This window comes from Sphaeramia orbicularis, chromosome 11 (assembly GCF_902148855.1).
Source record: "Sphaeramia orbicularis chromosome 11, fSphaOr1.1, whole genome shotgun sequence".
Lineage (NCBI taxonomy): Eukaryota > Metazoa > Chordata > Actinopteri > Kurtiformes > Apogonidae > Sphaeramia > Sphaeramia orbicularis.
In genome coordinates this window covers 25,946,408-25,964,128 of record NC_043967.1, presented here as the reverse complement: position 1 = coordinate 25,964,128, position 17,721 = coordinate 25,946,408, and the positions used below count along the sequence as shown (strand labels likewise).

At 37.9% G+C, this 17,721-nt stretch overlaps 1 protein-coding gene across 4 annotated transcripts in view; it reads left to right on the top strand.

Annotated features, from left to right (window-relative positions):
* fam49al (family with sequence similarity 49 member A, like) overlaps positions 1-15,934 on the top strand; it is a 44,617-nt gene extending 28,683 nt beyond the window's left edge. For 3 of the 4 annotated variants that reach the window (XM_030148127.1, XM_030148128.1, XM_030148130.1), the window contains 10 exons: positions 1,100-1,179; positions 5,976-6,097; positions 7,309-7,414; positions 9,924-10,060; positions 10,147-10,224; positions 10,484-10,600; positions 11,689-11,768; positions 12,119-12,245; positions 13,787-13,857; positions 14,420-15,934. In XM_030148127.1, coding sequence (XP_030003987.1) covers positions 1,107-1,179; positions 5,976-6,097; positions 7,309-7,414; positions 9,924-10,060; positions 10,147-10,224; positions 10,484-10,600; positions 11,689-11,768; positions 12,119-12,245; positions 13,787-13,857; positions 14,420-14,483 — 975 coding nt within the window. In that variant the 5' untranslated portion in view covers positions 1,100-1,106 and the 3' untranslated portion in view covers positions 14,484-15,934. The remainder of the gene's footprint in view (positions 1-1,099; positions 1,180-5,975; positions 6,098-7,308; positions 7,415-9,923; positions 10,061-10,146; positions 10,225-10,483; positions 10,601-11,688; positions 11,769-12,118; positions 12,246-13,786; positions 13,858-14,419) is intronic. The other variant, XM_030148131.1, reaches the window with a different exon arrangement.
* Positions 15,935-17,721: the final 1,787 nt, after the last annotated feature.

Genomic DNA, 17,721 nt, shown 5'->3' with positions numbered 1-17,721 from the left:
TTTACACATTTATTACCTTTGAACAAGTGCTATGATTACATACTGAGTCCCAGTTACACTTTACCTATACAAATAAATCACATTCATTTAATAAAAGGAGGTAAAATGTTTTATTCTAACTTTATGGGCAACAGTGTATTCATAATCTGAGTGTTCTTTTGCTGCCACAATTTAAACTTTGAAATGCTACGTTTATATTATATGCCAGTATTTAGGCCTGTTTCCGTTTTTGGTTGCCACTTTAATTCAAGATATATACAGTGCAGTTTATTCAACAGTAAACGGTACAGTAGTAGTAAAATTTGATCATATTCACATTTAAGGCCCATAAACTGAAGATATGCTCAATAGAGTACATGTAAATACCTTCCATGTGTAATAAGTAATAAGAAACTAGGGATTCCATGTGGTCATTTCATATTTTCTAATAAATGATTTAACAAGAAACTGCTGTGTCATGATATGTTCAGTTCTAATTCATTTGTAGCCTCCCAGTCCGTATTTACATTCAGTCAAATAGACTCAGATAAAGTTAATACATCAGAGAGCTCATGGGACAGTAAGAATAAACAAGAGTTGAAAATATAAAGTCATTTATAATTTTTTTTTTTTTGGTCATATCACACAGCTCTAATGTAGAAAAATTCAACACATGTAAGTTCTACCTTCCTTGTAGTCACTCAAAACTTGACAGAATGTTTTTAAATAGCTAATATTGTAATAAAACATAATCCCCAAAGTGTTATAAATAGAGATATGAGAAAAATGTAGGATAAATTCCTAATTCAGTCATGTTTGGGCGACCCTTCCAATCCCAATCTTTGCTTTATTTTGACCTTTGACCGTCAGGATGCTATGTTTGACCTAAAACTATAAGAGTGGGATTAAAGTGGCTCTGTGTTCATGTTACCATGCTTCACCCACGACATACTTCCACCATACCATCTGACAACACCCCTCACGTCCAGTCCCCTGCCTTGACGCCATCAACTCTCACACGCCACACATGCACATACAGCTCACACATATACACAAACGTGCACAACCCCGACACCCATCCCCTCATCACCCACAGACTTCTCCCCTCTCTCTGTTCCAGGGGGCTCATGGGAAACCTCCTGAAAGTGCTGGCTTGCGCCGAACTTGAGCATGGCCCAATAGTTTTCCTTGACTTTGAACGTGAGACCATCCGCTTCTTATTTTTTTGAGTTATCCCTTTCTCTGTGTTGCCTTTGCTTTTTTTTTCCTCATTTCATTGATCTTAGCTGACCATTGTGTCATCTTTTTGTCCTTATTTAACCTTTTTTTCCCTCCACAGCTCGTCTCCTCCTTATTCTCTACTTTATCTTCTGAGTCCTACCCCGGGGACTGGCATTTGAAAGTCATTTGGCTTCTTTCTAAAGGGTCTTATTCACACGCGACACGTCTTATTAAATTCAGACAGACGCACAATGGCAAGATGACGCTGTAGAAAAATGACAACAATGATGCTTTGATCTCGGCTCCTAAGCTACACAAACAGTGGAGAAAAAAAGGAGAATGCCGGTCCTGTGTGGGTTTTCTGTTGCTTGGGGATGACGATGGCTTAAAACTGTCTATCTTCATCCCTCCACCTCCTCATCTCCTCATCCTGTATTGTGTGACCTATTGTATGTTTGACCTGCAGTATTTGTGTGTGTGTGTGTGTGTGTGTATAGATGTGGGTGTGTTTGTGCGACTGCAAGCGAGTGAATCAAAAAAACTGAGAGAGAGACTGTAAAAGAGACACCAAACCAACTCTAAAACCTCCCTTTTTTCGCATTTTCTCAGTGCAATTTCAACTTTGCATGGTGAAAATGCCTGTCGTTAAAGCAGCTCAGTTTCATAATCACTATAAAATCTTCTGCAGTAAAAAAAAAGGTAGACATTTGCATGTGATACTGCTGTAGATTTTACGACTTTAGGAGATATTTTAGCAGCATTGGATAAACGCACTGAAGATTTTGACTGTGATTATGAGACTAAGTTAATCATTAATATATACTTTGCAGTGTATCCCAGCATTTTCTGCCTTTCCTCAGCCTCTTCTCCCCCTTTAACAGCTGGCTTCCTCCTCCTTTACTGACTGTAATAGTGAGAGTGGGAGAGCTCACTGCTGGCAAGAGACGTCAGCTGTCAAATTGCTTGAATTTCCCCTTCATTTATTATGCCTCTGATTCACTTTACTTCAAAGGAAGAGGAATGAGTCAGACTAGGGCATAGCAGCTTTAGACATGTGTCCCCCTCACCCACCCTGTGCCATCTGTGAGCTCTCCTTCCCTTCCCAGAGATACAGTCACCTCTGTCACACAGCTCAAAGTTTGGTATAAACTCAAGATGCCACGAGGCTATTTCTGCTAATCACAGAGGGAGCGAAGATGACACCCAGTAACCAAAATGTAAATTATTTGTCATCTCAAGTTTCCATTTTATAAATAAAAATGCGATGACCTGAGTTAAATATTAGCGGGTCAACATTTTTAGCTTATTCTAAAGTTAAGAACCTCACATTCCTTGAAATATTTTTTTTTTAAATTTAAGGGCTGACTAATGCTGCCAGACAAATGTAGTGGAGTAAAAAGTAGCTGACAGTATAGTAGTGTAGTTGGCATAAAATAGAAAAACTGAAGCAAAGTACAAGTATGACTTTATATACTGTTGGCCATAAAGTTGGAATAAAATTTTTTTTTCCTCTTCTCATGAAATTATTGTGACAATGTGATTCAGTCTTGATAGATGAAGTGCAACTGGCCTCAGTATGTAATCATTGTACCTGGTCAAAGGTGATTACTGATGTGTATAAATAGGAATAAAAAGATGAATGTGTCTGAAAACAAAATTATTCCAACTTTAAACAACACTATTAACACTATTAAGTTAAAACATTAATGATAAAGGCTTTTTGTGCCCCTGCATTTCCATTTTTTTATATATATAAATATATATATATATATATATATATATATATATATATATATATATATATATATATATATATATACATATTTTTTTTTTTTTTTTTTTTTTTTTTTTTTTTTTTGCTAGGGTTTGTTTTGCTAACCTAATGTAGTGTGTAATCATTGCACACCATCCAAGGTGATTATTGTTGTTTATAAAGAGAAGAATGTGTCTGAAAAGAAAATTATTCTAATTTTATGGGTGAGTGTATAGACTGATGAACTTAACATAGCATAAAGACTGAAAACAGGTAGCTTCAGTAGTCCTCACTGGTACAGTAGCAGACACTGAAGCTCAGTAATAAAAGAGTATGTGTTGGAGTCTGTTTTGTTTGGTGTTGGTGAACTCCTTTTCAATGGTAGCCTGTCTTGGTTATCCATGATAACAGCCTGCACACTAATTCCTATGTAGGGTAACACTTTTTATACCAAAATCCTGTTTGCTCCCAAGTTTTTTAGTGCTTCTCTTCTGCTCCTCTGTAGTCTGGATCACTGGATGTACTCTGAGGAAATAAGAGTAAATACTTCCATCATGCAGTGGCAGGATTGTCATTCTCCTTCCTTATGCCATCTGTGCATTATTGCTTTGAAAGTTTGCCTCACTACATAAAAGAACAACCACCTCCGAGCTGCAACTACACCCTGAAAATGACAACTTTTGACAAAGCCAGGTATTTTCACGTGCTGTTTTCTTATGTAGGGATTAGCCATTTGAATACCATGATGTGCCTCTTCATATGCTCCACCAAAACTTCTCTCCTTACTCTAATTTGTAAATGCACTGTCACAGCATCCTGCATTCAGTGCTACCCAAAAACAAGCCAAAGCACCCAGATAACATTTACCCCAATTCCACAGCAACAGTTGCAGGTGCCAGACCAACAGCACTGGCACAGGGTTTACCAACGTCTGCAACACTAGCTACTGTTAGTTCACAACACAAATGTACTTAAACCAGCACTGAAGGAATTGCTTGTTTTTTAATGTAAAGCCAAGGATGCTGCGATAGTGCCTTTGCAAAAAGAGATAGCGAGGCTTATTTTGGTAGGTATGGAAGCCATCCCTGGTACTGAAATGACTAATGAAATGGTAGATTCCTGCAAAAGAAACAACCTGGCCTACCCAAATGCACAGCCTAAATCCTTGCCATTTTTAGTGAGAGCTGCTAGCGAGGTTTTGCTTCAGTCGTGTAGTTAAGAAAACTGTGAAAATATGCAAATAGCAGAAAGGGTGGAGACTATGCCATACTATGGCAGGATTATTTCAACTACCAAATAAACTACCTTCCCCCAGTGTCAGTCTTTATGTCAGGTTAAGATAATTATCAGTTTTTCATATAGGGTCAAAACATGGTATTTGAAATCTCTCTGACAGGACATTTTAGAGACAATTTGACAGATTAGTGTTGCTAAATGAGCCACCTTTTTACTTTTAAATTCATTTTTGCTTTAGTTGGACCATAAGGGATTATCTAAAACAAGGAGCTACTTTATATTGAAATAAATGTTGGAATGGCAATCAATTAAAGTTCGCTCTCCAATGGGACATTACTGTGTTTTGACCCTATAACAGTCCATAAAACTTATACTGCTTGTGTCTGTGTCAGCAAGAAAATGCTAAACTATTAAAAAATTGCATCAATGTTACAAGCATGTGTCAGGCTAATTTAGTTATTATCTAATCAGGAGATTGTAAGAGCACAATGGTACAAAGTTGTCTCTAAATGCTGCCGTGCTTGTTAAGCCACTCATTGTGCTCATTGGATAGTAAATATTCCCTGATTACTGTGTCACAGCAGGGAGGCTAGACCTCAGGGTACAAAAATAATCACTTGTGCTACTGCACATAGTGAGATGTCTGGGCAAACTCCTACTTTATACCTGAGTCACGCGTCAACACAGGGAGCTCATAGATACACAAAGAAAAGAAAACCAAGCACAATGATTACTCAAGAGGACACGTCTTAAATTGTGTCCCTCAAACACTTAATCTCTCCTGTGTGTGTACGCAGCACGCCACATGGACAAATAAAGCAGAACTGTGACTGGGAGGAGCCCTGCAGCAAAACACTGAGTTTACAGTATGTGAGCTGCTCGGAGTGTGTGTTACAGTAAAAGGGGAAAGAAATAGACTGAGCATGCCCAGAGGATGTTCTAACTAGGCTTCCATTAGTCTCAGTTCAACTTATAGACCTCATTAATAGTGCGGACCGGACAGTAATGAAAAAGTGAGAGAAAAGATGGATGCCAATATGATGGGACAGTTACACCTATCCACGCTTATATAAATCTCATCTGAATGAACAGCCGAGATGATTATAGTTCAGGAGTCAGACACATTGTCCAAATGCCGCAGTCGAGGCATTTTTACAGCGCTTGAAAACCATCAAAATGTTAAACTTGGAAATGTTGAATCACTTAATCACTTATAACGTCCCCGTCCAAATGACTCCCTGAAGTAAAAGTGACTCGTCATCTTCTGGTTCCTACTGGCGAGGAAAATTCTAATCAAACCTCAGTGTGTGACGGAGTGTGACTCGTAGATCTCTTGATGCAGTTCTCTGATGGATAAATCTAATTATTAATTTACTGGCCAGATTTTGACTGTAGACGAGTACAACCGAATGACCACAGTGGAAACGTCCACTAACTAAATGAAAGGCATTAATTGTCACTTGTAGCCCTGTAGAGACTAATTGGTTAGACTGGCTGTACTCAGGTTTTTATCTGGCCTTTTAGAGTCATTTCATCATCCATGTCCTGTGCCTGACTAACCTTTCTCTGTCCTCAAATCTTCTCTACTTTTTCCTCTTTCTCTGTTGTATTCATTCCCCTTTTTCCATCACCTTTTCTGCTTTTCCTTCCCTTTTTCTGCCACCGCCCCTTGACGTTTTCATCCCTTCCCGCACCTTACATCACACTTTCACTTCCCACTCTGTCTTCTTCTTCTTCTCCTTCTTCTTCTTCTTCTTTCTCTTTCTCTCTGCCTTTCCTCTCCCAGATGCTCAGCCCACGGAGGCAGAAACAGCCGTGTGGAACCAGGTCAGCGCTGTGCTGGAGGAGGCTCATGGGATACTAGCGGAGCTGCAGTCTTATAATGGCGCAGGCCAGGAGATACGAGAAGTGAGCAAGATGTGAACACGAAGCAGCCAATAAGTGCAACTGAACATCAATAAACTGCTGAGCTGCAGTGTTGAGAAGAAAACTATCACTGTTGTGATTCAGTTGGCCTCCCTGGGTGAAATGATGACACATACTGTCCTTGGCACTATGCCCTATGAACAGGAAGAGCCAAAAATGTGCCAAAGCATAGTTTTTCAAAGAAAATATTTCATTCAGTATCTTGTTTTTGTTGATATTGTTCTACTTGAAGCCTTAAATAGATGAATTAGAAAACTGGCATGCTTCAGTGTCATTATTAGCATTTCTTCAGTCACATACTACTGCATAGTAGTTTCCTCTGCAGTATGAACGATCGCTGCTGATTGCTCAGCTGTTAGTGCTGTACTTGCTAACATATAATGCTGAACTGTTTCCTCTCCTTGAATCCTAGCCTTGAGGACTTGGTAGCATTTCTTAGTGAGAACACTTAGGCTCATCTACTTAAATATTGTACATTTAAATTTACATACACCTGCAGTCAGTGACATTCAGAAATGAGTCTACGTATAGTTGAAAAATAAGTCCATCATGTAAAGGTTCAGTATCTAAAATGTGGGCATAGTTTGTGTGTTCTTATGTGAAGCTCATGTTGGAGTTTAGTTACTGGTCATTTGTTGACATTAGCTTGTTGGACCCTCATGTTTACACTAATTTCAATGTTGTGAAACTTCTAGTGGGTTGTTTTTTCAGAGATGCCCCTCCTTTGCTCCTCTACACTGCAACAAAAACTACTGATAGATTAAAAATGGGGTTGGCTAATGTCAACCAGCAACTGTTCCCAGGACAAGCTAGCACATAAGTATGCACAAACCTTAACTTACATAGCATTACACAAATCTAAAACTGGAATCAGGACAACAGAGGTAATGCAGATATTGCTTCAAATGTTTTTTTTTTTTTTTTTTTAATGATGTCATAGACTGCGTTTGATATCATATCTATGACCAAATAACAGATAAAACATTAGAGATGGAGTCAGTAGATGTCTGAAGTTCTTAAAAGTTATAAGTTCTGAGATGCATTAGTCCTTGTTTGCATAGAAATAGGATCTAAGGTGACTGAAACTGCTTGGTTAAGGTGAAACACTGCCTTCAGGAGGAGAGCAAAGAAGAAATTTGTTTTTTTTAATGATGTTTATGAAATAACATCTGCATCTTTGCATGTTGCTGCAGGCCATCCAGAACCCTGGCGACCTCGCTCTTCAGGAGAAGGCCTGGAACGCAGTCTGCCCCCTGGTGGCCAAGCTGAAGCGCTTCTATGAGTTCTCCCTGCGACTGGGTGAGCACTGCTGCTACATACAGTCTATACAGGGAGTTGAGGTGATGTAATACACTCTCCAGCAGGCAGCCATTTGGAGTACCAATAAGAGTTAATATTATATCTGTGTGCAGGAGCATCCTAAAGGTACATCTAGAAAGGGTATTTTCTGTCATCCAGGCAGTCATCCATCAACAGAGACCTTTAAGAGGTGCATCAGTCACATTCAGAAAATGGAGAAAAATTACAGGATATATTTCACCTGCAGTTGAAAGCAGGAGATAGTACACTCTAATCTGCCCTGCATAAACGCTTAGCATACGGTAAAAATACATTTCCTGTGACTGTTTTGGCATTTGCACACTGAGCCTGCTGCATGTTAACAATAGCTGCTGGAGGCAGAGGCCGTGCGTCAGGCATGTGAAACATATTGTATGTGATGTGCAACTATTGTCAATACTTTGTGGTCTGAGCAAAAGATGCTTCATCCCACAACGTACAGAACATATTGTACTTGTTTCATTCAAATCAAATAAGCGGCATTTTTATCTCAACCTGATAAAAAAAGACATGTTTTGTTCTGAGGTGCTCATCATGTACCGTCAAATCTAACCAACACTGCTATGTACTACCACCACTGTGATTTTACATACAGTTTCACTGTGGTACCATTCCTTAACAAATCGCACACACACAATGATGTCCTCCTAGCCATCTCTGCAGCATCCTGACCTAGCAGCCAGGCAGCCGTTGCTACGGAAACAGTGGTACATGATCGTCCAGCACAGAGAGAGACAGGGAGAGAGAGAGAAGTATGAGGAGAGTTCAGCTGCCGCCTCTGCTCTGCCTTCCAATAATACTTCGATCTGATGAACATCATGTTCTCAGCTTACCATAGAATGAGGACTAAGTAATAATTAATGAGAATGTATCAGCACTAATGTACCATAAGGTACAACAGATTTCTTGCAGACATAGTCCAACAGTCTCTTAATGAGGAAGCACTCAAATTCCCATTGAGTATGAGCAAAGAAACAGCCATTTACCACCTTTTTGATTGATGTGTTTTTGATCATGAGTGGGGAATGCTGAAGAGGACTCATAGAGTCAATAAACAGTTGCAGTGTTTTTCTGCAGAAGCTGTCGGTGTATACCCTCAGGAGGAAGCACTCAGCTCAGGGACCATGCGCTGTATCACCCTGTGCAAACAGCAGGAGGGAGATTGGGGTTTCTGCCCAGGCCCTTTAGATGAAACACTTTATTTATAGAAGACCCTTATGCATTTTTAATCTGGAGGAAGGGATGGGGCCTCAGGAGACTTTGCTTCTGAAGCATTACTACAGCCTCTGAGGTCTGGGTTTCTGATTTGTTATAGGCAACGAGGCAGTGAAAAGGCCGAGGTTCAATAGCAGATGTGACACAGGGGATATGTATGGTCACTGATATAACAGTCACAAAGGACGCCCAGGCTGAATGATCTCTGTGGTATGACACTTGTAGAGACATAATTGTGGGAAATAATGTATTTGTGGTTCAACTGCTAAAAAAGAATGAATTCCCAGCACTCAATGTTAAAAATACTACACAAAATAAGAAAAATTAGATTAGATCAGCTTCAGAGTTCACATTTAAATATGGAGATTTGCATGTGCTTGAATGTTTAAACGGTGTATTTGTTGGAGTTATGTTGTTCTGGAAGCTGCCACAATCCACTGACTTCTACATAAAGGAGGTTTTCCATGAATACTTGGGCTCCCTTAAGCTGCAACAGTTACAATAGTAGGCTCCATTTGCCTGAATTGCTAATGTCAAAAACAACCAGCTCCAACCACAACACAGATTTCAACACAAACTTTGCTCATTGTGTCATATTTCTACATACAAGCCAAAAAGGACAGACAATCAGAGAAAAATGCCTCACCACTACATCAGAATGACGCTCTGCAACCAAAATGGCAATGAAATGATACGGACTGTTCATGGACAAAAAAAAAGCACTGCTTTCTCCTTCTTCATCTAGGACATTATATACCTTTTTAAAATGTTCTCACATTTCAATGAGTGCAAAAATAGAAGGGCTTAGTATAAAAATGTTCAGCTTTTTTTTGCCCTGGCAGGTCCTTAACATCTCTGTATTTTACATAGATGTATTTTCCCCAAGTATTTAAAGATATGTGATCATTTAAGTGTCTAATATTGTGTTGCAGAAATGTGTACTTATTTAAAGGCAGGGTTTGATTGGTTAAACCTTTGATGCATGTGTATAAATATTCTGTTTCAGCAAAGCAGAAGAGTCCTGTCTGAATCTTTAAAGTGAGACTCAGAGGTTCATGACTTAAGTGTATTTTTAACGTGTTGGGCCATGAAATCACCAAGTATCAAATCCTATTGACACGACAAAACTGAAGACCTTTAACAATAATAGTGAAATACTGCTGCTGAAGAGATGAGGGAAAGTAGAGGGAGGGAGATACAAGCCTGTACAATCTGATATGTGACTCCTAATATCTTGTGATATGTACGTTTGCAGAGAATGCCCTGCGCAGCCTGCTGGAGGCGCTGACGAGCCCGCCGTACGCTCCCATGCAGCACCTGGAGAGAGAGCAGGCCCTGGCCAAACAGTTTGCTGAGATCCTTCACTTTACTCTCAGCTTCGACGAACTAAAGGTCACACATTTGTTCCAGTTCCACATTTTAAAATCATTGTCCAAGAACGTCCTTGTTTAAGAATCACCTTTTCTCTTACCACACAGATGACAAATCCAGCCATTCAGAATGACTTCAGCTACTACAGGAGGACCATAAGTAGAAACAGGCTGAACAACCAGCAGGTAAAGCCTTGACAACGTGAAGTCTTTTACCAATAGAACATGGCTTCACTTTCTCTCCTTAATCATTAATGAGGTGTTGCCTTCGTCCTAACAACATAAAGACAAGCACAATCAATATTTAATTTGCCCGGCAAGTTACACAAATTAGACCCCAAATTGGCTCCATTATCTCATTTTACCAGCAGGATGACATTATTTTCATACTGCTGGTGATGAATGCTTTTTAAAGATGTAATATCCGGTTTGTGTTTGCACTCAGCTGGAAGCAGAGAATGAGGTGAACAATGAGATGGCCAATCGGATGTCTCTGTTCTACGCCGAAGCAACACCCATGTTGAAGACTCTGAGTAACGCTACCACCAAGTTTGTCTCAGAGGTTTGTGTAGAATCTACTCAGTTATTTGTAACTATTGTCATGCACATTAAAGTCAGAATGCATTGTTTAGGATGCGCAAACATGGGGAATGAATGGATTAAAGTGCTTGTAATAATTATTAGTATCTAGGTATTAAAGCCCAATAATCTTATAAGTTTTTATAAGATGTTTGAATTCATAAATGTCACAGTAAAGAATTTATTCACTTTAGCCTAGAGCTGATAGCTGCACAAAAAATTGTTTTTCAGTCACCCATAAAATTGGATTATAAAATAATATTCCTTCCTCTCATGAAATAATTGTGTGTGAATGTGATTCATTCTTGATAAATAAAGTGCAACTGGGACTTGGTATATAATCACTGAATCTAATCAAAGATGACTACTGATGTGTATAAATAGGAATAAAAAGAGGAATATGTCCGAAAACTAAATTATTCCAACTTTATGGGCAACAGCGATCAAGATGTATTAACCTATTTAGGCTTTATTCTCAATTTAGATCCACTAGCTACAAAAAGCATAGTTAAGGTTAGCAAGTACAGAGTTAACTGCTGGTAAATGGAAAATAAAAAGTCTGGTTTAATCTTGATATCACAAAAAGAGAGCTTAGTAAACTTTAAGAATACTATGGAAAACTCACAATTATTTGGTCAGTGTTTTCAACAGTGCTTATTAATGTTATAATTGAAGAATAAACATGTTTAGGAAGTTATTATGAACACTTAATAAGCTTCTTATAAGGGCTTTATTACCTACAGACAGGAACTTTCTCCATCTCCTTATTGTTGCTGTCAAAACCTCACTTTGTGTGTCTTTTTCTGTGCTTTGTCATGGAGCTGCTCTGATAAATCCTTGAAACTCATACAAACTATAGAGGACACACTATTCATTGCTGCCAAGTTGCTTTACCGTCTTGCTGTGACCTCCGCGGATGCATTTTGTCTCCATCTTGTGGAAAAAGCCTATTGAGTTTTTTACAATAGAGCTTGACTACTTTCAAATAACCGGATGCTGTTAATGGTGTTCAACACTGTAATGCTTTGTTATTGTAGACATTCAGTCTGTATGTGTTTTTTTGTTTGTCAGAATAAGACCTTGCCCATAGAGGACACCACAGACTGTCTGAGCACCATGGCCTGTGTGTGTCGTGTCATGCTGGAGACTCCGTGAGTATCATCCCTTCTCATTCATTTCTCTTTCCTTGTCTCCCTCTTCAAAGGTCAGCAGCCTAATTTTTAATTAAACATCCTTTCAATGTGAACACAAAAGAGGCCTTCTCATATTTTACAGTAATTTAATAGACTGACTAAGACTTATTCACAAAGTAAATGAAGAGATGTCCCCTGTCCTTCACACCAACTTTAGCACATTTCATCTATTTTACTAGATTTTACGTGAACAAAGACATCATCACAAACTTTCCGATGCTTTCTCATTCAAAACGCAGCTGTAATTTGCTAGTTCTGTGTGGCTTCACAAGCTCACATTTGGTCTTTGTCACTTCGCCTCTTTCCAGGGAGTACCGCTGTCGGTTCACCAACACAGACACCATGCTGTTCTGCATGAGGGTGATGGTGGGCGTCATCATCCTCTATGACCACGTTCACCCTGTCGGGGCTTTTGCTAAGACCTCCAAAATTGATGTGAGTACCACAAGTATTTCAATACCAGGAATGTGTCCTCAGATTCAGCTGGGAATGTTTATGGAAGTCTATTTTAAAGGATTCTGTAACTGTATTTTGATTAGTTTCCATATTGACAAGTTTCTGCCATACTTTTGTTATTATTATTATTTATTTATTTTTTTTAACTTTAATTTTATTGTTTGAATTCTGTACAATACAAACATAAGGGACATTTGGGATACATTGACCATAAAAACCTTTGCAACTAATGATTGGTTTTAGTAATGTGACGCTGAAATGAAAATTGTCCATTTCTCCCATTTATCATGACACTGTTCTTCTTGAGTCCTTGATCTATGGGTCAGAATCTCCATCTCAAATATTCCATTCACAATCTGTAGCCAGTCATTAGTTGTAGGTGGTTCTAATCTGCACCATTTTTTGGTAATAGCCTTTTTACAGGCTCATACTTTTGTTATTATTGCACTTTACTTTGTTCATAAACCCTCTTGTTCTGTTCATAGAGGAGAGTCTATAATCTGCATTGAATCCTGTCTCGTTCTGCTCCCATGTTATACTAATAATCAAAGAGCATCTGCTCGGTGTAACATTTTCTGTTTCAGTTTTGGACAACTGTCCACTGTACAACAATAAAGATTTTACAGACACATTCAGATTACTACTCAGGTAGCTGGTTTCCATCCATGGCATTGATTCTACATGTGTGTGAGGTTAACAGGAGGGATGGATAGCATTCTTGCGAAAACATATTTCTGTCTTTACATTACGATACATTCACTTTTCAGGTTCTTCCTTGTAGAAGATTTATAAATCTATTGTATAAATGTACATAATCTATCTTCAATCTGAAGTATAGAGTTGGCTTTTTGTATATTTTGGTATTTCTTTGTAGTTTTGTATATTGTCAATATTTTTCAGTATAATTTTGTATGATATTTTTATACAGTCTTTTTATACTAAACTGATTTTCATTGTTCCCGTAACAGTGACAATAAAGACCTATTCTATTCTATTCTATTCTATTCTATTCTATTCTATTCTATTCTATTCTCCAATATATGTGTAATGACACTTTATCAGATATATTGAAAACATCAGCGAATCAGCACTATTTTTCTAAATCTATCTATCTATCTGTCTGTCTGTCTGTCTGTCTGTCTGTCTGTCTATCTATCTATAACATTGTAAAACAGTGAAATCACTTTCCACTTTCCCAGCAAAAAACATTTCAGAAATCTAGAGGTAGAATTTTGCTTTTTTTTTAAGTTGATAAAATGATAATGATAAAAACGGCACAGTGAAGAAATTATTGTAGCTGACAGTGTAAACAAAATAAACTTGCATGTTGTGTTGTTTAATCGTCCAACCATGGTCGACTTGGTCATCAGTTTAGTAGATGTGGTTTCCTATTATTCTACATAATTTTAGTGTGCTGTCGTGTCAGGGTTTGGCTGCAGCGGCAGCCCCAGCGGGAGGCGAGGCAGATCTGAGGCTGCTGACCTTTCACTAAAACCCTGTGTTGTCTTTGTGTCCGGCAGATGAAGGGCTGCATCAAGGTGCTGAAAGAGCAGCCATCCAACAGCGTGGAGGGGCTTCTCAACGCACTGAGGTGGGTATGAACACAGTGTGTGAAACGGAACAGAATCAGGAAGTGTAAGAACATGTCAAAGCCGCCTAATACGGTTATTCACAGTTATCCTACATGATATTCAAGCAAATTTTATATTCCGTACTGCTGAACTTCTGTCAATCAGTATTCTCTAAAATATCGTGGACCACATCTTTGGAATAATCTATGACCTGAACTTCAATCAACATCTTCTTTATCATTATTTAAAAAGCATCTGAAAAAGACTCTAATTCATGAAAAAATGTAAGACTGTATATCATCTGATTTGTATTTGATAATTTGTAATTTGATTTGCATTTTTATTATATTTACTTTAGTTTATTATTTCAGTTATATCGTATTTTTAGTTATTTTTTCTCTTTTTTTTTTTTCCTGTGTATTGTTTATTTCTGGGGAGGTATTCACATAAGCCTTTTTTGGCTTCTATCCTCTCCTGCACAATGATGTTACTTGTTTAAATGTTGTTTTTTCAATTTTTCTCTTGCTGTTTTATGATGTGCAAATAAATAAATATATTCTTCCTCTAATCCCTTTTCTGTAGGTATACGACACGGCATCTAAACGATGACAGCACCTCGAAACAAATCAGGGCCCTCCTGCAATGAAAACGAGAGGCGAAGAAGGAGAGGAGGAGCGCACTTGAAGGAGGAGGACACGAAAAGAAGGAGGAGGAAACAAACACCAGTGGCTGATAAACCTGTTTGTTTACAACGAACAAAGAAACAAAATCATCCCCAGGTTAAGAAAAAAAACCTGATGATACTAAGAAGAGGAAAATAATTATATATATTGTCAGCTGTCCATCATTCTGTCTCTCATTTTGTAAAGTAAGAAAAGAGAAAAAAAGTCAGAAAAGAAAATATAGATATATATTAAAACAAGTGAAAAACAAACATCAGATGAAAATAGGTAGGATTAAAGACTAAGAGGAAGCTATATTGCAAAATTTAAGGTCAGAACGGAGGCGAACAAGTGTTAAAAAAAAATAAAAGGGTTGATATTCCAGTAGTAGTCTGACAAGTATTTTTGCACACACTTTGAGAACATCGCCATCTCCTTTCCAAAATCTGATCCCAAACTGATGCCCTGACATTCTCACACACAAACACACACTTAGTTTAACCAAAGGGTTTTTTTTTTGTTTTTGTTTTATTTTTATTAACTCTTGAGGTTGCAGATGTAGCGCTTCCTTCAGCTGCACCGACTGATCTCTACTCGCAGGTGAATTGTGAAGCAATGTGATGGACACACTCCGGAGATTTGCTTCCACCTGTTTTATTTCTTTTCCACACCGGTGCAGCTGGAGGATAGGCAGCGAGGACACAAGCATATAAGATAGCCCAAGTCATTTTTTTTTTTTTAGTCCCTAAAATGCCTCCATTTTTTCCCTGTTCACCTTCACACTTCATGCAGCCAAACATGATGTGTGGCAATTTCCTGACACAAAAAAACAAACCTATCCATGTAGTGCTCTCTGGCTTTACTTGAACAATGTCATTCACTCTATTTATCTTTCCATGGTGCTAATGTGGTTTAGAGATCACAGTATTAGCTTGTTAGGCATCATGCGCCGGATGTAGAATGGGATGAACAACTATTTTTATGCTAGTATGTTACATCCCAAACAGAAATTTCATGTTAGTACACAAACAGACGACTTAGAAGATCTAGAAGAAGAATTCTGAGAAACCACAGCACGCTTACGTCTTCACCCAGTGCCAAAGCTGATTGGTTTACACTCTTATTACGTCAATAAGCAGAGAGGGGGCGTTTCAAGGGATTGTAGTCATCGTTTTACGTCCATATCAGGGTTGGAAATGGCCAAAACAAGACAATAAATGACACACACGGGGTCAGAAAGTAAATAAAAATTAAAGGGAGAGATGTGTGTAAATATGGGAGGCTTTTATGAACAGGCATCACCATGGTCGGCTTGGGTCCTCAAAGGAAAAAACATGGCAAACATTGACATCTGCAAGCAACTAGAGTTTGTTCTTTTAGTAAAAGGTTGATAAAGAGCTACACCATCAAATAAGTGGGAAATAAAAGTGATAATAAAAAAAAAAAGGTTCCAAGGAGATTAAAAAGAAGTGCTGTACTTTGGATGTCTATAGCCCTTAGTCTAATTTAATTTGATCTTATAATATATTTTCTATACAGGGGTATGTGCTCAAGCATATTCTGTATAAATATATAGATGGCATGTTGTAAAAGTTCTGACAGAAATGTGTAAATAAGGTGTTTTTATTCATTTTTAATTGTTCAGTGATGCTGAAATTGGGTATGTGTTGTCTCTCAGATTTACCATGCGTTTGGCTTGGACCATCGGACTTGCCGTAGTCATAGGTTTCAGAAATTCAGCTTCATTATGGCGAATGAACCAGAGGGAGGGGAGGGACGCTGGGTGGGGTGGGGTGGGGGGGTGGTACAGGGGTCTGTCCATTTGCTTGTTATTTTGTACATTTTGTGCAACAATAAACTTGTCATTTATTACATTCAACCATTCTGCCTTCAGGCCTGATTCCTGACACAAATGGAAGAGGGGTGACAAGTATTAAGGTGTCGGTCACCAATTATTAAAAAGACTGAGTCAAAAACAAAGTGAAAGTGACAATTATCCAACTTTTAGATGTCAATGTGTCTAAAATCAAACTCCATACCAAGTAAAATGTTCAGAGTTAGTGGTTCCCAAACTGTTAAGATAAATATTGTGTCTCTTCAGGACCCAGTTTTACAAAATCATGCCATTAACTGTCATTATTTTGCTGTTTTTTTACGTCTAAAACAAATTGGATAAATGCATTGTGCTGGAATGTTTGCAAGAAGAAAGAAACATGTCAATCACACCTTGCAAGTAAAATTCTACATGTGCAGCATCCCCATCATGTGCAGGTACAAACATGACTTTTCTGCCTTTTTTTTTTGTCGTTTTCATCCTGTTACATATTGTTTTTGTCTTGTTGCTGCTTTACAATCATAAGCTCAAGAGAACAATATTATTAAGTAGGAAAATGACTTTACATATAGTATTTTTATGCATCTGGCCAAAAAATAAATAAATAAATAAAAATACAAGGCCATGTGGGTTACTAATTTCAGCTTGGTCTATTTAAAATATCAGAATACTATTTATATTTTTATATATGTATGTATGGTACATACATAAATATATAAGTAATCTTCACATTAAAATGGTAGGAGAGCATATCCGTTTATTTATCTATAAACTGTACATAAGTGGTTCAACAATCTTTATTATCCCCTAGAGCATAGTCAGATAAACTCAAAACACACTAAATTCTTCTCTTTTTGATGATAAATTATGTGTTTTGAACACTAATAATTATATAAAAGTATATATTATTGCAATATTTCAAATATAAATCAGTTTATCATTATTCTTTTGTCCCTTCATGCATTAGGCTTCTGCTCTTTTACTGTTACCCTCAGCATTTACCCAGTACTTTTAACATGTTGTATTAAACTCACTCATATCTTATCATAGTTGAACTTCTCATCTAACTTCTATGTATTCTCAGTCTCAGCTGACCCATGCTGTATGTCAGTCCACCTGTTTGTGTAATTCTAATACAGGATGACAGTAAAACCTTCTGTTCACTTGTCCACTGGCTTAATATGCCATCAGAAAAACATAACAGACTTTACATAGCAGTTATTAAAACAACAGACAACAATACAGGAGTTGTTGTTTGTCCAAATGAAAGTGCAGAACATGCTGGCTACAAGTAAGTGCATCACTATCCATGAGCCAAGACCTGTATAATGTTGTCTATGCTTTGTATTCAGTCTCAATTAGAGCTTAATGGACATAGCAGAGAGCTC